A 20,293-nucleotide genomic window follows, 5' to 3' on the forward strand; every position below is an offset into this window, starting at 1 on the left:
AAGAGCAATACCCTCACCTGAATAAACTCTGTTATCTGTACAGTATGCACTGAAACTAAACAAATATAACATTAAGAACTTAAAGATAAACATGAAACTCCTTTGAAGTATTATTGCAGCAACAGTAACTGTAAGGCACTGGGCTGCAATGCACTGCTATGGGAAGCTGACTGTAAGAGACCAAGAATAAACTTTATTTTTTTAAGGACTAGACACTTTTGGAAGAAACAAGTCTTCAGAGTTAGAGAAGTCTACCACAGGTTTTGAAATGCCATGTTCATCTTCAGGCTTTAAATCCTACCTTCAACATACTTCATAAAAGTGATGGTACTGTCACACATTATAAGCAGACACTTAATACAAGTCTGGCTTCATATGCCAGTTTTGATCTTTAAAAAGTGATGAATAGATGAAGATTTTCCTTAAGAACAGTTAACAAGCAGCACAGTTTTTGTTTTCACTATGTACTCTTGGGAAAGAAAGCACTGAAATATGGGGTAAATCCATGAAAGATTAATGCCTCATAGATGTTCTCTAAGTGAGAAGAAAATGGCATTGCATTGGAATCTACCTCCACTAATGAATACAGGCATTTTTCAGCCATCTGATTTTGGTCGTCTCCCATGGAAGTACCACCTATCAACAGTCCAGGTTAATTTTGGATGCATGATTTCCCTACCTTGAAAGTCCGGTTTGAATTGATGCAGAATTATCAGCAGCACCTATAGTGTAGGGGTATAAGAAGGCTCACACATGGAAGGATTTTGGGAAACCACGCTACCACCATAAGCTTGACTGGCAAAAATTCATGGGAATTTATCCTGCAGGACATCTTCAGACCTAACACTGAGCAATGGGGAATGGAACTTGTTGCTGCAGAGCCAAACACACCCAGCACTGGCATTGCAGCACAGTCTGGTAGGTGCTGTCCTTCAGAAGTAATTATTAAGGAGAAAAGCTATGCTCAGAAAATAAGGACTACAAATAACATCTGTCAATTTAAACCAAAGATAACCCTAGATTCTCCAAAGACATTACTTCATCTTTGGTCCTACTTAAGTCATTAGAAATTTTCTGAGGAGGTGGGATTTCTACTGTAGTGCTACAGTGCCCGAAGGGAAATACAAGGAAAGAGCTGTTTTCTTCAGTGGAAATTCAAAAGTACCCCACCTCCACGGATGCACTGACCCTGGCAGCAGCAGCTGGCCTCAAAACCAGTTTAACTACTTTCCCATTATTCAGAAGAGTAATTCTCAGCTGATACATCAAAACTCAGACAACGTACATCTCCACGTTGGTTTCCCCATCTCCTAGTTAAACACGATCTTTCAAAGAGGGACAGGTACGCATAGCAAGACAAGGTATAGATGTGCCTATAGGTGGCACTCTTGCCCTGACACAACATTGAAGGACCACCAAGTGCTAGTGCTTGTTTCTGTTAGACCACAGAGGCCCAATTCAATTAAGAAACTTAATAAAGGCATAAATACCACAAAGTACTTTTAATGAACAGTTTTATTGTCAACACACTTAAAAACTGAAACCTAATGTTCAAAACAAACATACATCTGAGAACATAAAATACAAAATATTTCACACAGAAGATTTGTTACTGTAACACAGAAAAAAAGACAGAATATGCTGACGTGTATTGTACTTGCTCAAAGTCACAAGTTTAAGAACTGTACTACAAAAAAATTGCCACACAGGTTTAGAAGGTGAGCATTTGATGGTTTTTATATATCTCCTCTGTGTTTCTAGTTCTACACATTTACTTGGAAACTTCATAGCAGTGGACATGATAATTTTGTCTTCAAGGTTTGTTTTGAAAGCACCATGACAACAGACTGTTCAAACTACTTCCTTACAGAGGGAAGTCTAAACAGAGACAATTATTGCAGTTATGGCTTTTTAGGGGTAACATTTATTATTACCTATGACAGGTTTGTGAACATACAACACACAAGATCAGTATTTCCTGGAAGTCCTTCCTGGAAAGCAAAACCAGCGTAGCCCATTTGAAATCTGTTCTTTTTATGCTGTGTAAAGACACCAAATTCTTATATTCTATACAAAATGTACGTGCTTGGCCAGGCACTGACCAATTTTCCTTCCTTCTAGATACCGTAAAACTAAATTAACCCAAACAAGCAAAACTTCTTAATTGGTTAAGCAGCAAAGAAGTTCTGCTAACTTTATACAATAAATAGGCTTATGCTTAATTTAAATTTATTTCCAAAAGGGTAACACGACTAAACAAGTTGTATCAGACAGTGACACACGTATTACGCTCCATTACCGAGACCCTAAGCTTAGTTAGAAAGGGAGTGAGGAAAGGAGCAAAGGGAAGGGAATGTCTGTTCTCAGAGAACTGAAAGATTTCTGCTGCACTTCACTTTTCTCTTAAAGGTCCTGTAGAAAAGTTTTATAAAGCTACCTCTAGCTATTTCTCACACAAGTAACACAGTTCAAAAATCAATTCTGAACAGCATCTCCTTCTGAAAAGACCAAAACGTCCCTGCAGTCTGACATCTAATGACATTCTTGGCTTGTAACAACACACGTTCACCTCTCCTCATCGTTTGCTAGATCGCTTTTCATACTTATCCTTTGTGTGCTGGCTTCTACTTCGGTGCCTAGGAGGAGAGTAGCTGACTCTCCTTCTGGACTGAAAGCTGGGTGTGTATGGGTGAATTCTGTGTTTCTTTGGTTTTTCTTCTTTCCTGCTTTTGTTTGGCTCTGGCTCCTTGCTGACTTCCTTTTGCTCACGTTCTTGGTCTTGTTCTTTTTGAGATGGTAATGTGTTTTTGATGGTATTAATAAGAAATCTTTTGTTTGTACCAGCAAGAGGACATTTCAACCTGTAAAGACATATAAAAGCAATCAAAAGACAAGACAAAAACATCCTGAGACAAAACTGAGAGTTTAACTTCAATAATTTTAAAACAAATTCATGTTTTGGCTTTCCTTGCATGCCACCTAGTGTAAACTCTCAGTACAGAAAGATACACTCAAGGTTGTCTCCTTTCTTCCTTTATCTTATTTTGTAGAATAAAGGTTATTTTACTTCAATACAATGAAAATCCACGTGATTTTCACAAGGCAGCAGGAAGCAAATGGGACAAGACTCATGTTTAGCACACTCTTTGTAAGGTAACAATATATCTGCTTGTCAGTGCTTAACTTAGCTATCCAGGAATGAAATATTTAATAGCATTCTAAGTCAAATGAGAATGTTTTACAAGACCATAATGCTGACTATAGTAGATTAAATAAACTGAAATATTTAGAAAGTGAAAGAAGCATTTGCATGAAGAATCCAAACAACTGTAGTAAACAAAAAGATAAAGGAGGCATTGCAAATTTTAACCTACATTTAGCAACCACCAAACAAATGTTCTATTTCTTTTTCTTGAACAGAAAGGATACTTAGTCAATTCTTTTCCATTGTTTCCAACTTTTTTTTCTTCTTGTAGCTTAACACTTCTGCACCTAATTTATCAGCTTGTTTTAGTAAACCTAATCTACACTGCATTTATCCTCCAGGTATCAGTTCTACACCACTTATTCCCAATTTTTCATCTCTCAGAGAATGGAATGAAAACAATACAAGTTTGAATATATGCCTTTGAACTGGAAATTGCATTTACTTCAGATCAGCCTATTAAGCATTACTTGTTCTTGTCATAAATCCTCAAAGAACTTAGAGCCATTTTAGAAGCATGCATTAAACAACCACATTGTTTTATTTCTTCTATACATTTCTTGACATTTTGACATCATAGTTAGTTTAGAGTCTTGTAGATTTTATTCATATAAATCTACATTATTTTCATAGAGTCAAAATGCCTTGGCTTGGAAGGAACCTGAAGATCACTAGTTCCAACGCTCTGCTGTGGGCAGGGCTGCCCCCAACCAGCTCAGGCTGCCCAGGGCCCCATCCAGCCTGGCCTTGAGCAGCTCCAGGGACGGAGCACCCACAGCTTCTCTGGGCAGCCTGTGCCAGGGCCACATCACCCTCTGAGTAAAGAATTTCCCCTCAACATCTAATCTAAATCTCCTCTCATTTTGTGTAAAAGCTGTTCCCCACTGTCCTATCACTTTCTGCCCATGCAAAAAGTTGGTCTTCCTCCTGATTATAAGTACTTTTTAAGTACTGCAAGTCCATGGTGAGGACAAATCTAGCTCAAAAAAAAAAAAATTAAAAAATTAAGACGCTTTGTACAGGTGTTTTGTAAACTAGGGAGACAGTCATTATGTATTAGGTGTACTACTGAGTGCGAGTATACAGCTAACATTTGTCAGTAGCAGTGTTTCCATTTCAAGCTACATCAGCTAAGAACATGGCGAACAAAATGCCATGGTACAGGCTACACAAACACCAGCCAACAACATTCAAGTCCTCTGTATGTCTTATGCCAGCACTGAACTGTTGTATCTCAATGCTTCCAACCAAATGCTTTCTCTAGGATGCATTCAGGTACAAACTATTTTACATTTGTCTCTTTCCTCTTCCTTTTCTTAAAAGCTAATGTATTGATTAAGCACTAACATATATAGCACCAGAATGAGATAATCTGCCCTAAATAAATCCATATTGCTGAAGTATTTATTTCTTTTTGGCACTAGGAGTGCTGCCTGAGCTATACTAAGAATGAAAACTGATGAGAAATGCAGGAATTCAGGGTCGGTTAAGAGATGTCATTAATGCACTATCACAGTGATAAAAAAATGGGCCCCTGGCTTTTCATGGAGCAGCAGTAAGTCATGGGACTAAAGAGAAACATCAGTTTCACAGACCTCAGACTTTAACAAAGCAAATTCTGCCATTAAGTCTCAAAAAGAAATGAGATGTACGGCATACATGAAACACTGCCCATGCACACGCATAAGTCCATAATGTTTACATATATACATGGTATATTTAATGGTGAAGGTTCAAAATGAACTGTATTATTAACTCATTGATGTTCTTCACAGTATCTCCAATGGTAAGAAAATTGTAGAGAACTTCTGTAGCACACTTTCCTGAAGACAGGCCTTTAGCTTGCTGCAGCTCTGATCCTGCAGTGCTCAATGTGACAGCTTTACCTTCCACGTAAATTCTCAAGAACTGGGAAGAAAGCTCAGCCTATGCAAGGTGGATCACAATCTGCTGGCTAGTGAACTGTCCCACAGAACAAACTGTAAAAGCTATGAATAAATAAATAAAGATGTTAAAAGAGCATTAAGGTTTCAAACTCAAATGTGCCTAAAGCAGAACTGCAGGCATGACCATGAATGCACACTACAATTTTAAAGCAATCTAGGTTACAAAACAGACCCAGTTCTGTAGCAAAGTATTCACTCAGTGTAATAGTTTACTTGCTATTTTTTTACACAAAAAATCCCACCCCCCTCCAAAGACAAGTCTTACATCCCCCCACATTTCTCTGCTATGCAATGATGAAACGGCAACTTCACAGTTTGAGCAAGAGAAAGAGTCAAACCATTCTTGCACGCAAGAATGCATCAAGTCTTAATCTCACTTTTGATGTTTTAAGTCAACTTCTATGCAATAATCATCTTACTTTCCAGCCAATGCCTGCCATCAAGTTTAGCACTGTAGTTCAGCACAAAAGTGTACATTATGGCTTCTTCTCAGTAAAACTCACTAACACTGCTTAAGACACTGGAGTACACTGCCAGTCTCCCTTCTGCTGTGTAACTGAACATGTCAAACAGGCTTGGCACAGTCAGTCTCAGCATTCAGAGTACATCAGATCTTTCAAGTAAATTGAGTTTTTTTATGCATGAACTTAGAAATACGTTTCTTCCACTTCTAAACTGCCATGGAAAATACAGTATTTAACAGAATAACGACTGAAGGCACAAAAAGCAGCCAGAGGTTGTTTTACCAGAGCAGTTTGCCAAAGCAGGTAATCTAGGCCGCTCTCCTTTCACAGGGGATCTCACAAAAGAGGCTGCCTGGAAGCACACTGCAAGCTCTTACGTATGGTCTTGGTAGCCAGATGCAGCTGGCAGGACTCTACATGGGAACCTGTGCTCTGATCGTAATGTTTTAACATACTTATGTCACAATGTCTGTCTGTACCTCATTCCTCCACCTCTTTATATCCAAAGGAAAAAGATGCTGTGGAATCACGTTGCACCATTTCTGCATAATGACACAACACCCATTCAACAACAAGACGCAATATAGCATATCTCTCTTCCCATGCTCCAAAAATTTTTCTTATCCTCATTATTTCACATTCTGCAATGTTTGTGACCAACTGATTCGGTACTGGGCAGAAAACTATATATAGGCACGATACCAATTTCAGGAGTGCTTTGCAAGAAAGAGAGCTAAAAATAATTTAATGCTTCCAACATTTATCTATTTTTTTTTTTTTTACAATTTCATCTGCTCTGACAATGCAGAGCTGAACAAGACATCCCAAAATACCCTGTTTTCCATATCTTATTTTAGTTCAGCCTTAGTTCACTTGCTGCCAGGATCCTTGAAGAACAGATCCATACACCAGAAGAAGAAAAAAAAAAAAAGTGTTTTTAGAATGTGTCCTCACAGTCACTTTTGTGGCATTTTAACTGACATTCTCAAAGTGGAAAAAACCCTTAAAACGAGACCAAACTCCACTGCTGTAAGAAAGCTTATGAATTACATATATAGGATTGGCAAAAATCTCTAAGGAAAGCTGAGCTTATAGCTTGATTCTACTTAAAGACACGCAATGCAAATCCCCAAGTATAGCTTTACTCTGTCTGTGTCAATCATCCTCTGATGAATCAAGAATATCTGCATGCATCAGTACAGGTTGGGGGCTGACCTGCTGGAGAGGAGCTCTGCAGAGAAAGACCTGGGTGTTCTGCTGGACAGCAGGTTGGCCGTGAGCCAGCATTGTGCCCCTGTGGCCAAGAAGGCCAGTGGGATCCTGGGGTGCATTACAAAGAGCATGGCCAGCAGGTGCAGGGAGGTGATTCTCCTCCTCTGCTCTGCCCTGATGAGGCCACATCTGGAGTACTGTGTCCAGCTCTGGGCTCCCCAGTTCAAGATGGAGAACTTCTAGAGAGAGCCCAGTAGAGGGCCACAAAGATGATCAGGGCCTGGAGCATCTCCCTTATGAGGTAAGGCTGAGGGACTGGGGGCTGTTCAGCCTGGAGAAAATAAAACTGAGAAAGGATCTCATCAATGCTTATAAATATCAAAAGGACTGGAGTAAAGTGGATGGGGCCCAGCTCTTTTCAGTGGTGTGCAGTGACACAAGGAGAAATGGGAACACAAGGAACTCCATAAGAACATGAGAAAGAACTTCTTTACTTTGAAGGTGACAGAGCAGAGGAACAAGCTGCAGAGAGAGGTGGTGGAGTCTCCTACTCTGGAGATATTCAAAATCCACCTGGATGCTTTCCTGTGCAATCTACTTTAGGGAACCTGCTTTAGCAGAGGGTTGGATGAGATGATCTCCAGAGGTCCCTTCCAACCTCTATGACTCTGCAATACATTTACCCGTTTCAAGTCTTCCTAACTTCCCACCTTGGATCCAGTTGGCCCTTCAAGTGTTAACTTCCAGACAACTGCTCTGATGTCTTTTCTCATCTCAGAAATCACATAATCCTAGCAGCATCATGGAAAGTTAAGTTTCATACTCCTTTCTATTTTTCCTTGATGTTTCTACGATGAAGACATCTTCAGAAGAGGACCCTCCCTTTCCCTACACATTTCCTTTCCTTTGATTAGGTCTGCTAATGTTTGAATCAGACACATCAGCAGCAGGTTCTACAGAATCACAAGAATCAACAAGAATCACTGTGGCCAGAAAGTACATATGAACGGATGACTGGAGGAACTAGAAATACTGCAGTGCTAAGAGCAAGAATCTTTAGGACATCCAAGGAACAAGTCAATGCTCAAGAGCCAGTAATGCAGAAGCTACGAATAACAATGTCTAATATTTCTTGAACAAATTTGTCATGGACCTACATACCACCAATCTTAAGTAAAGCCTCTTAATGGAGGCCAATCAGCTAGATCTCTTAACCAAGAGGTCATACAGCCCATGCTGTGGTGGTTTAAGGCCAGTAGATACCCTAGCACCAGCACACTACTCTCCCACTTCCTCTCCTCTACAGTCATGGGTAAAACAGCCTCAGTGTAAGGGAAATTAATTTACTGGCAATCAATAACAAACAAGAGCAGTGAGAACGAAAAGGAAACTACAAATACCTTCCTCCCATCCACCCTCTCCTACATCCTTCCACCAAGCAGAACAGGGGAATAGGGCAGCAGTCAGTCCCTAATGCTTATCTCTGCTGCTCCTTCATGGTCATTCTTTGCCCTCACTCCAAGTGAGGTCTCTCCAATAGGATGCCATCCTTCCGATCCTGCATGGGCTTCCCACAGGTTACAGCTCTTCCAGCACTGCTCCAACATGGCTCTATAACACAGAGTCCACACTTTCAGGAACACACTGCTTCAGCACGGTGCCCCACAGATGGCAGATCCCCTTGGAACTCCTCCTCTGACACTGGGCATCTGGTGGGCTCTGCTCAGAGAGGCCACTCTCAGAGTCCCGTTCCCTCACTCCACCAAAATCTTGCCATGCAAACCCAATACACATGTCCATGAGTCTCAGATAACTCTTCTCTTCTGCATAAAGCTGTCGTTTGGCGTCAGTGCCCATCTCCTTGCTGGGACAAGCCTTCCCTCTAACAGCACCTGACTCACATAGATTGCAGCATCTACCCACACTGTCCACAGAAAACTTGTAAGGCAATCTAACAGTGACAAAACATTCTCAAACTGAAAGTAACTAGCAACACTGTCCTATATTTCAAGGCTGAATTGTTGTCTTGGAGACCATGGGCTGAAGGACTACCACTTCACACATTTTTCTCATGACTGTCAGCTACTCTATGTTTGATGCTTGCAATTCAAGCTCAAACAGCAGCTGACTACCCACATCACATGAGGGGACTGCAAGACGCTAGGCAGGGATGATTGGAGATCTTCTTTAAGCACTGTACTTGAGCTATGGAGAATTAATCACTGTGGACAGTAATGGAGCAGTTGCATGGACCTGAAAGCAGTCCCACAGCAGTGTTCAGAGGCTTGCTGGCTAAGGTTTTGCTTCCAGCAACACCCACCAGGAGACTCTACTCCTTCGTAATAGTATGCACAACAGTTTCCTGTGAACAGCACCTTGACACACACTCCCCTTTTTTAACTAATTCATGTCAAATACCACTGACATGTATTTCCCCGTATCCAACAGCTGCTGGAGAGCAACAGAAACTGTTGTATCTGAAATCTGAAGTATGAGCACTAGCTGCCTTTGTTTCTCCTCATCCAAAGAAAGATGGCAAAACGAATCTTCTTTTCATACATCAAGTTACTTCCACTATCCAGTGCCTAAGCAGGCAGTACAGTAGACATTTCCAGGGGTTCTACATTGCTTCTCCAGCACTACCATGATAAAGGGCTGAGGTAATCCCACAAGTCTTCATGAAGCACACCTGTAAGCATTTTGAGTTTGGCAAGGAAGGGAGGATTTGTGTTCTACCTATTAAGACTGTGCTTTAGTCAAGTTGGTGATGATCTCATCTGTTGGCTTCTACCAGTTTATGCTTTCCTGGATTCAGCCTTTTAATACATATTTTCACGAAGTAACTTTTTTGCTCACTTCATTTGGCATCCACAAAGTTCAGAACAGCAGCTACATTCTTTTCAGTAGTTTACAGTTGCAAGATCACACATCAGTCCTGGATGTAATCTCTGAAGCCCTTTGGGATTTACTGCTTACTGTAATGTTGGTTACACCTGATGGTATTTTGCTGCACCGCAATACTCAGCTTTGCACATCTCAAAGACAGAAAAATCTCTGGAGAACTGTCATATGCAAAAATAGCACCTGTCAGTGCAGAATATCCTGAGCTGCAGGCTGTTAGAAGCTGGGATTGTAACTTAAGGTTGTACTACTATTTTCTCATACCCTTACCCCATTTCCTAGACCCTACCTATTGGTCACTGATGGGAGACAGGACTCTGCAGAGATGGATCCCTTGTTTGAGCTAGTACAGTACAGCTATTCTTATGTTTCTCCACAGCTAAAAAGATACTTATTTCAACAATCTCAATTCACGTTATCACTGTGCCAATCCTCATGTCAATAATTTTCCTCTTCCTGAAGCCTTCTTGGTAATCCTATTCTCCTACATCTTGAGCACAACTCTGGCCTAACCAGCTGCTGTTCCAAAGAACAAGTAACCCTCTGCTATGCCTCTGGGCATCAGGTGTTTTTAATCCACGTGATAACCCCCCTGTGCCAGTAATCATAGATAGCTGAGCAGGACCTCTACTGTCATGCAGACAAGGAATAAGAAAGGAGTGTGTACGGGCCAGGAGCAGGGGCCTATACACACTCCTGGAAGATATTCTAGGCTGCACAAGTGGCAGCAAAGTCACAGAGAGATGCCAGAGTATCCTCCAGAAGAAATCTTCCACATCTGAAATTAACTTGCAAATGTTTGGATGCATACAACACTTCATATTGCTAATTATCCGCATAGGTTTACCTGGTCAATTGGCAAGGCTCACAGAGGACAAGCATGCTGCATTAGTACAGCTGTAACCACTCTGGGGGAGTAAATCAATCTAATTATTTTCATATAAAGGGTATGAATTCCATCCCTAGCAGAAATATTGGGTAAAATACACACACACACACACACACACAAAAAAACCCACAAGAATTTGCCTAGAAAACATAAAGGATTATCTTTTTTGAGCAAGACAACCTTCATCTCCTCAGAGCTGCTAAAACAAACATAGCTAAGAAATCAGCCAAGAACTTCATAAACAGCACAGGCTTATCTTGTAATGGTGTTGGTAGAGGAAGCCAGACCTTATCTACAAATGAGTTTACCACAGTCAATCGGTGCACTGCTTGTGTGAACATCCCTAGATCCAATAGCCTCTTATCAAAGTCATATACATTATTTTAAGATGAATGACTCTTTGCATCATGTTATTTTTCTTTAATTGCAATAATATTCATTATATTCCATTATAATCTACCTGTAAAACCTGAAACATTGCATTGAAGACCTACCATCGTATTTCACATTGGATTTAAATACTGATACCTTTTTCTCCATTTGCTATACAATTTAGCCTCTGCATTATAGATTTTTTTAGTATTAAAAAAATGACTCCTTCCACAAGTAAGGTTAAAGATTCAGTTCATTTTTAGCCGTAATTTATACATGGATTCTCTACTGGAAGATAACTGATCTAAACTTCACAACATAATTCCAACTAACTATGGTAGTAAGGAAATACCACTCCAGGTGTGACACCCAGTTCTCCAATTACTTTGCCTTCAACACAATTAGACAAGCAATTTTATGCAGGCAGAATTTTCTTCAACTTCTTTATTATCTGGGCTCTAATTTTGCCAAGACAAATTAATACCTGGGTGAAGAAAAAAATATTTAAACATGATGCAAATTAAAACATAAAGACTTCTGTCACCCATTAAAAACAAAATTTATTTTGGCATCCATCATTCACTTTTTGGCACAACTTACCAGCCCATTGCTCCCATTGTTTCAGCTCTGGTTCTCCCACGTTTTGCCTCCTTCAGTAACTCTTCCACAGCCTTCCTAAACATGAGAAGAGGAAAACAGTTACCACTTGAGGAAAACAAGAACTTGCTACTTTAAGCACTTACATAATGTGGAAAGCTTTTTGTTTAATTCATTACAGGGAAGAAAGAGGAAACGTTGCAAATACAACAACTGCAATACTGATTTCAACTGAAGTGTAGAAATAAAGTGCGTGGAACTGGTACACTATACTAAAAAGCACAATCCCTAAGGTTTTTGGGAACACTCTCTCCTGCTGTCACTTTGGTTCTTCCTCAAGTCCTCCAACCATAGCAGATCTATTTTGAACACAATTAGACAACACCAGTAAAATACCAAGCAGCCAGTTGACAGTATTTCTATCACTACATCCACCAGCTGCTAAATTGTACTAGTTCTGGTTCAGTGGTGGAAGAAAAGGAGCTCATCTCTGTGCTTACAAACAGCTACCATTCAAAAAGGACTTCGCATTACCAGGATCTTCTAGAACAAACCAGCCAGACTAACAATGAAGCAATTAAACAACTATGCTCACTTCAAAAGTCATGGGAGAACGTAACTCACGCAAATTGTAGGTAATTCCTACAGTGTCAGTCTTTTCAGTTCTCTTTACACATTAATTTCAATATCAAAAAAAGTTTTAATAATTGCTCAACAGTATGTGGTTGAAGTTAATGGCAAAGCCAATAAAGAGATAACGTGAGTCATTTATTTCATAAATTGGATGCATAAGCTAACAATTAGGTTAGTTAACTGTAAGCAATTCTAGATGTCACCCAATAAGAACTGTGAGACAGAAGAGGAGAGCTGTGTACCCAGCTATAAACCCAGAACACGAAGCTAAGCATTCCCAGCACTAACATGGCTAGGACTGAAGGCTCAAGGAATTAAAAGCAGGAGGTAATTGAGAGGCTATGTACTGCTCAGCTCAGCTCTCCCAGCTGTGGTGTGACACAATGGCCGCTGGCATCAAGCCATGTGACCAAGAGCACCACCATCCGCATAGTGCAAGAAGAGAAAGGTTTGAGCTCTTGAACTTTCAACTCAAGGTGCAAAGAATCCAAGTCCCATCACGATGCTATGGTACTAGCAGCACCCTAGGATTCTGCTGCTTTGCCATAACAGATTACAAAACAGAAAAAACCCTGAGCATAATTTCTGATGTCAAGTCAAAATTGAGACTAGACAAGTCAAAGATTCATCTAACAGAAGCAGCAGATCCAAGACGAAAAGCAGGTCCATGTGGGGATGTACTGATGGGCTCTAAGCATCTAATACAGCTGTTCATTACCATTTAGGTTACAGAAGTCTGCATAGAAAAGACAAGAGGTCTTAGCTTTAATTGCATACACTGCACATGCCCAAAAATAAAATGCACGGGAATTAAAACTAAACAGTACCACATTTCCTTCAGTACTTAAACAAGAAAACCTGGCGCAGTCACACAGCAGTCAGTCAAGGTCTAACCTTCATCAGTTTGTTATGGTCTTAACGTAAGTTTTCCCAGCTCAATTCCTTAGGACTGGTTGGTGAAATTTTATAAGCACACACATGTTTTCTTCTGTCTATATTGCTTTTGGGCATGTTTTGCTTTTTCCTGGTAAGAGAAAGCAAACTAGTGCTATATGGGTACAAGTGTAACACGCACCAAGGTACAGCCACTCTTTGTACAGCTGCTTGCAGTTCTGCATGAGCAGAGTTATCAAATTTTATACTTACACTCATCTGCCACTGAGATACTTCCTGACTTCAGAGCAATTTACAGCAAGTACCATTTTAGCGGAAGATTCCTAAACAAGCCTCTGGAATCAGCCACCGATCCTCAAAGAACATGGAAATAATCCTTCATCAACCTCTCTGTCTGAATAGAGTCCTTCATTACAAGGGGAAACGATTCTATCCAGAAAAAGAGATATCTATGCCAGGCAGATACACAGATACTCACAGACCACAACTTGCATTTGAAGGGTTTGCAAAATAAAGCTCCCACAGAAACAACAGCAGGGAAACCCACCAAAAACTTATGTTATTTGTCCATTCACTCATCTCTTAATGGCACATTGGCTTAAGGTTTGTCACAGGAGCGCCTCCAAGGTTATCAGTACGATCTCAGTAGCAGCTGTGCTTGGGATACTTCAAGTCACTTTTTAGGCATATATCTCACTGCAATGACATTCGGCACATCTGCTCATTCACAGAAATGGAGTATCAGCACAGGTGAGTTGCTGTGTCAGAGTTACGTGCACTTCGATGCAGCACTGCCCTCTCAACCTAGCCAGGTACTGCTGCATTCCAAGGAGAGAGCAGAGGCACACGTGGCACAGCTACTCCCTCATACTGCAAGAAGTGTAAGAAACACCGGCCCAGCCACCGGAACGTGGCAGATGTTACACGCTTTGTGAAGTCATGGCAAAAAGTATTTTTCTCTCCAGACTTAGAATCTACTACCTGAGCAGCCAGAACTAGTTCTGAGTGAGCACAGCAGCAGCATGAAGCCTCTGAAAGCCTGTCCTGAGCCTTCAAACAGAAGCAGCAGACAAAGGGAAGGAAAGGGGGGAAAAAACCTCCTGACCGTTACTACTGTAGCTGCCAGATTTTCTGATTGTAAGAAAACCATACAGCAGTCAGACTAAAAGCCGCTACATCTGCCACTATTTTATTTAAAAAATCATAAACCAAAGCATTTCAGCTATAAAATACCAATAAAACACACATAAATATTTTAAACAGCTGCAACTCAGCTTTAGTGGAAAACATCAGGATAAATTAATGTGGTGACATCAATTCTATTAACTTGGGTAGGAATTCTAAGCCATAAACTATGAGATATTATTTTGCAACGTTTATATCACAGACCAGACTGACTTGGCATCTGCCTTAGCAGCCTTATAAGTCAACATCTTCAGTTCTTAACAGAAGTTATGGCATAATACTGTCTTTTTTATTACTATTATGCCTAATCACTGCATCTTTACATAGACCTTCTGACTTGCACAGACCGAGGGAAAAAAATGCTCAGATCATCTTTGAAATGATGTGTTTCCACTCACTGAACCCACATTCTTTGCATAAGTAAGTTGAAAGCTATGCAAACAGAGTTTTTACTTTGCTTTTAAAGGCCTCTTGGGACTCAGCATTCCTTGTCTTCATTTTTACAGCTTGGTTACAACTCAAGCATTCCTGTAGCCACCAGATTCAGCTCCAAGAAGAGCAACATAAACAAAGGGAACACAGCACACAGCTTTCACATGAGAAGAACCCAAAGAGAGGGAAATCGAGAGCGGAAAATGAAGGGCAGAGACATATTTAAGAGCACTGTAATCATTCTGGCACCTTTCATAGCAAGGATAGCAAGCACTACTTCAAACTTGTGGCAATTCTTTTTAAGCAATCACATTTTGCTAAACAATACAGTAATGTGAGTGTGCAGGTACACAGATGCTTTTTATTTTCATGAGTATTCTCCAAGACCTATTTACATTTCTAAGGGATAAGACTTTGTCATCTATATTCCAAGCCCACAGGCAAAACTTCTACCTCATAAACTAACAATTTGCATCATAAAATGCACATGCCCCAAGAATGGGTGAATGTTAAGGCTCCAAAGTCAGGCAAAATCACATCTGTTTTCTATTCTTCATCCAGGGACTGGGCTTCATCATTCTTCTGAAAGAATGAATTTATAGACTGAAATATGAACTATGGATAGCAAACAACTACATGTGATACAGCTACAGGCAGTGAAAACACCACATAACTAAAAACCATCAAATGCTTTCAATTAAAGACAAAACTGTTAGGGGAAAAATACATCATGCCAGGTCCAACAGCTTGGGAGAGCCTCACAGCTCCGTGCCCCAAGTCCAACTTGCAGCAAAGCTGAAAATCCGTTCTCAGCAGGCTCACACACACTGCAGGCATATGAGTCCCTCTCTCACTGCAGTGGCTGCCACTCAGTGTCACTCACTCCAGACTCCCCAGGAGCTGGCAGCAACCCACCAGCCCTTGGTCCCAGCCCAGCTGCTGGCACTACAGACACAAGGTCCCTTCGACCCTGCTCTGACTCCAGATACTGCACTGACAGCCCCACAGAATGGAGCCCTCACCCAGGAAAGAGCTGGAAAGGAATTTCAAGCAGGACAGACGGTGCTGGTCAGGCACAGGGCACAGCCAGACTCGTGTAAGTACCAGCAGCCTGTTCACAGGTGATCAGTCCTTTTTATTCCCTTACTCATTTATTTTCCCACTCCCTAAATCACCTACACCCACCCCTTTACCTGCCTTTGGTTCTTTCCCTAAAAATTCCAGAATAAGCCTTGTGCAATCTTAAAATGCTCCTCCTCACCATCTCACAACACGTCCCACATCCCAGGCAGACGCCCTTCAGTCCCAAAGATGCCACTGCACCGAGTCACTGCAATGGGACAGCTGTATACCAAAGCTCCGAGACACCAGGAAGGAGGTGCTCATCCCTCCAGTCCTGGCCTTGGGTTCCTGGTGCCCTGCACTGCCCTGGGCCTCCGTGAGCTGGTGGCACCAGTGACGGGAGAGCTGGAGCAGGGCTGTGTGTAGGGCCTCCTGTTGCCCTTGTGCCTCTGCAAGCACACAAGTTAACTAACCCTGCCATTGCCACTCACGCCATTGTCTTATTAGAGATCCCAGAGAACTGCAATGGCAATGAGTTTACTGGAATTGCTTCACAGCATGCAACAGACTACTGAAACACAGATGTGCAAGCAGGAAGGCAATATCAGCACTGATCATCTCCTGAAGTAAGAGAAGGGACATTTTACCACATGCAGCTCTGCCAAAGACCTTCACAGCACTACTAACTGCTTGCAGTCTGTACCATCACTGATCAACCAGGAAAGGACAGGCTGCCTGGCTGCTGGACCCCCACATCACCAAATGCTCACATCTACCTGCTGGGCTTCTGGTCCTGACAGAGAGCTGCAAGACCCAGAGAAAACAGCAGAGCTCTTTTTAAAGTCAATATTCTCTAAGTAGTTTTATGCTGACAATATAACTTATTTCTAACCATGTGTAGTGCTGGAAATAGAAACAGACGTTGGGTGTTCTGATTACATCCAAGTAATTAACATCCAGACCTTCTGTCAACCAAAGGTCTGAAGATACTGCTTTCTACAATGGAGGAACAGTAATAAAGGCCGGTGTTATTCATAATGAACTCCTATCAGCTGGTTTGTCCTGTCTGCACACACTTACTGATGAAAAGAGATATCAGGAAAAAAAAAAAAAGCCTAAGCCAGAATATTCAGAACAAGGATAAAGAAAGGCACAAATACAACCCAAAATTCTTGATGTGGAGAGTCTTTGCCTTTGAACACACAGGGGGCATGCTGATACTCTCATCTTTCGTAGATCAAGATTGTAGCTTATTTAAATATTCTATTTGTCGGCCTCATAAGTGCTATTTTCAGGACATTTCCATGCTGATATTCTCAACAGCTCAAGTAGTGAGGATACCACTCAATTTGAAACAATGATACTAGTTTGCAGACCACTTTTTGCCAAGGGAGATGTGGCAAAAATGGGAAATAATGACCTAATTATGACACTTACTTTTTAACTGTTAAAAACAATAGTAAGAAACATCACTTAATTTCTCCAAGGTGCAAAGCCTACTTGTTAAGAAGAGTAATTGGGACATCTGTGCAGCAAAATAATAGGCTATCAATTCTCAACTCAACAAGAGGCCTCTTGTTACTAAACTGAGTAATGGTCTTTCTTGGAATTCAGAACAGTATCTCCTTTAAGAAACACTTATGTCCAAGATGATGCTCCAAGCAGGCTTGGCAGGCAATTCTAATAAGACCCTGAAATATTTATAGCTAATGAGAGACAGACTTGACTATGGAAAAATTTGGATACATAGTAAAATAAAGTCTCTTCCTTTGCACTGTCAGAGAAGCCTCATTTTTTCTGTGCTTCAAACACAGACACCAAGCACAAAGACCATTTAGGAAGGGGGAAAAAAGAGGTGGGGATATTTAGTACAAATTAAGTAGCAAAAGCAAGTACACACACTTGCAGCAGAAACAAAATAAACAGATCCTGGTAGCTGATTTGTAAAGGTTTTCTTTACAGTACTCTCTTTTGGGTCATGTACCTTAACATCACCATTATACACTAACAGAATGTACCCTAGGATTTCCTTGGGATCACAAGACACCTCGGGCTTACATTCTGGATCTGCACTGACGTACCAGAAAGTTCAGAGGAAAAAACACCAGCTCAGGCTTCCAACAAACGTTACTGGGTGAGATGAGGAAATAACTCAGTAAAATGCAGTAAACAGTAAAATTTTACCGATCTTAAGACTACTTGAATTTTTAAATCCATAGTATGCAACAGTCACACAGTAACCTGCAGGTCAGCATTCCCCTTCTGCAGTGACTCCCACTTCTACTGAAGTGAAGAAAGCATCAGACACAAGATGAAGCATGAGTCAGACACGGGAAAACAGGGCAGTAGGGATAGAACAGGACAAACTGGATGAAGACTCTCCCTAAATGATTACAAACAAGTAGTGCAGTCTGCTTCTCTTAGCAGATTCCAGTCTGGAATGCTGGGAAACAAAATTCACTTCAGACCTGAAAAAACATGCACAAAAATAGTTACAGTTCCACAACATAGCCCCATGACCCCACCATTCCATCCTCATTTTCTACCACACTGCCATGGAAAGAACAGTAGAGCCTGAAGCAATCTGAAGCAGGATGAAATTTCAAAAGGGTCTCCTAGAATAGAGTGCAGCCTGTTTTAACCACTGCTTGGGGTCACAAGTCCCTGCTACAGCAGCAGCAGAAGGCAGGCGGCACAGTGGGAATCAAAGAATCACAGAATGGCTTGGGCTGGAAGGGACCTCTAATCCCATCTAGTTCAACCACTCTGTTAAGGTCTGGCTGCCACACACCAGATCAGGCTGCTCAGGGCCCCATCCAGCCTGGCCTTGAGCACCTCCAGGGATGGGGCATCCACAGTTTCTCTGGGCAGCCTGAGCCAGCGCCTCACCGCCCTCTGAGTAAAGAATTTCCCCTCCTAACATCTGATCTAAGTCTTCTTTTAGTTTAAAACTGCTCCCCACTGTCCTACCTGCCTGTTTAAAAAGCTGATCTCCCAGTTAGCTAGCGCTTAAAAAGTTCTTTTTAAGCGTTAGAAGTACAAAGTACTGGCTGCAAGCGAAAAGCACTCGAGTTTGGAGTGTCACTAACAAAAACAGCATTCATGCTTATATAGAAAAAAGCTTCAATAATTAAACTGATGATCTGAGTGAAGAAGTAGTTTACCAAGAATTAATGTCTTGGAAAGCATTATGCTCTCCATCCTTCCTGCCACCCCAGTGGCATCACATGTATCCCATTTTAAAGATGTGCCAGACCTAAGCAGAAAGAAGTGACTTAACATAGAATCATTTGCACTGCAAGGGACTTCTAAAGGTCATCCGCTCCAATCCTCTGTAATAAACAGGAACACCTACAGATCCATCAGGTGCTCAGAGCCCTGTCCAGCCTGACCTTGAGTGTTTCCAGGGATGAAGCATCCACCACCTCTAAGGGCAACCTGTGCCAGTACCTCATCACTGTGATTGTAAAATAAATTCTTCTTTATATCCAATCTATACCTCAACTCTCTTACTTTGAAACCGTATCCCCTTGTCCTATTGCGACAGACTCTGCTAGTCTGTCCCCTTTCTTACAGCCCCCCTTTAGACACTGAAAGGCTGCTCTCAGGTCTCCCCAGAGCCTTCTCTTCTCCAGGCTGAACAGCCCCAGCTCTCTCAGCCTGTCCTCGTAGGGAGGTGTTCTATCCCTTGGATCATTTTTGTGCCCCTCCTCTGGATGTGCTCCAACAGCTCCATGTCTCTCCTGTACTGAGGACTCCACATCTGGACGCAGTACTCCAGGTGAGGTCTCACCAGCACAGAGCAGAGGGGCAGGATCACCTTTCTCGCCCTGTTGGCCATGGTGCATTGGATGCAGCCCAGGATACAGTTGGCTTTTTGGGCTGCTAGGCACACTGCTGCTCATGTCCAGCTGCCATCCACCAGTACCTCCAAACTCTTTTTGGCAGAGCTTCCCATCAGTACTCTCAGATACGTTTCTTAAAAATTATGAGACAGAACCATGAGATCCTCAGCCATCGCTTCACTGTAACAGTTCCATATAGCTGCTTGTAAAAAGTTCAACCCCTTTCCGTTAACCAAACTTTAATGACTCATTTATAACACCTTTTACCCTCACCTCTAAATGGCACCACAAGAACGTTCACTTAACCATCGCACGTCTCGCGTTACGCAAAGATGTGCGCTATCGCCCAGCGAGGGCTCAGGGCTCCGGGCTCAGAGCCGCGCGCAGGCCGCGCACGCCAGGGCCTGCAGGCCGGGAACAGACACCGGGCCGGGCCCGAGGCCCCGCGGCCCTACAGCGCAGCCCAGCACGGAGAGTCCCCAACCTGGCCCTCAGCGCAGCCACCCTCACCTCTCCAGTTCCGGGTCCTCCTCCATGGCGGACTGCGACCCGGCTCCTCACGCTGATGCCGGCGCCATACCCGCTCGCAGCGCAGCTCCTGGGGGGCGGAGCGAGCAGGCGCAGAGAGCAGCGAGGGCGGGGAGAGGACGGGGCGG

The 20,293-nt window shown here is 42.1% G+C and overlaps 1 protein-coding gene across 1 annotated transcript; it reads right to left on the reverse strand.

Annotated features, from left to right (window-relative positions):
* On the reverse strand, positions 1,498-20,287 carry POLR1D (RNA polymerase I subunit D). Its single transcript, XM_021378790.1, has 3 exons — positions 20,148-20,287; positions 11,590-11,664; positions 1,498-2,861 (listed from the first exon to the last, which is right to left on the reverse strand). The coding sequence occupies exons 1-3, from the start codon at positions 20,171-20,173 to the stop codon at positions 2,576-2,578; spliced, it is 387 nt and encodes a 128-aa protein (XP_021234465.1). The 5' UTR covers positions 20,174-20,287; the 3' UTR covers positions 1,498-2,575.

Source organism: Numida meleagris, chromosome 1 (genome assembly GCF_002078875.1).
Source record: "Numida meleagris isolate 19003 breed g44 Domestic line chromosome 1, NumMel1.0, whole genome shotgun sequence".
Taxonomy (NCBI): domain Eukaryota; kingdom Metazoa; phylum Chordata; class Aves; order Galliformes; family Numididae; genus Numida; species Numida meleagris.

Excerpts from the sequence above, each read along its gene's own strand:
- POLR1D (XM_021378790.1), bottom strand. The coding sequence starts at position 20,173 with ATGGAGGAGGACCCGGAACTGGAGAG. Across the intron at positions 11,665-20,147 it reads GAGGACCCGGAACTGGAGAG|GAAGGCTGTGGAAGAGTTAC; the intron begins GTGAGGGTGGCT and ends TCTCATGTTTAG. Across the intron at positions 2,862-11,589 it reads ACAATGGGAGCAATGGGCTG|GTTGAAATGTCCTCTTGCTG; the intron begins GTAAGTTGTGCC and ends ATGTCTTTACAG.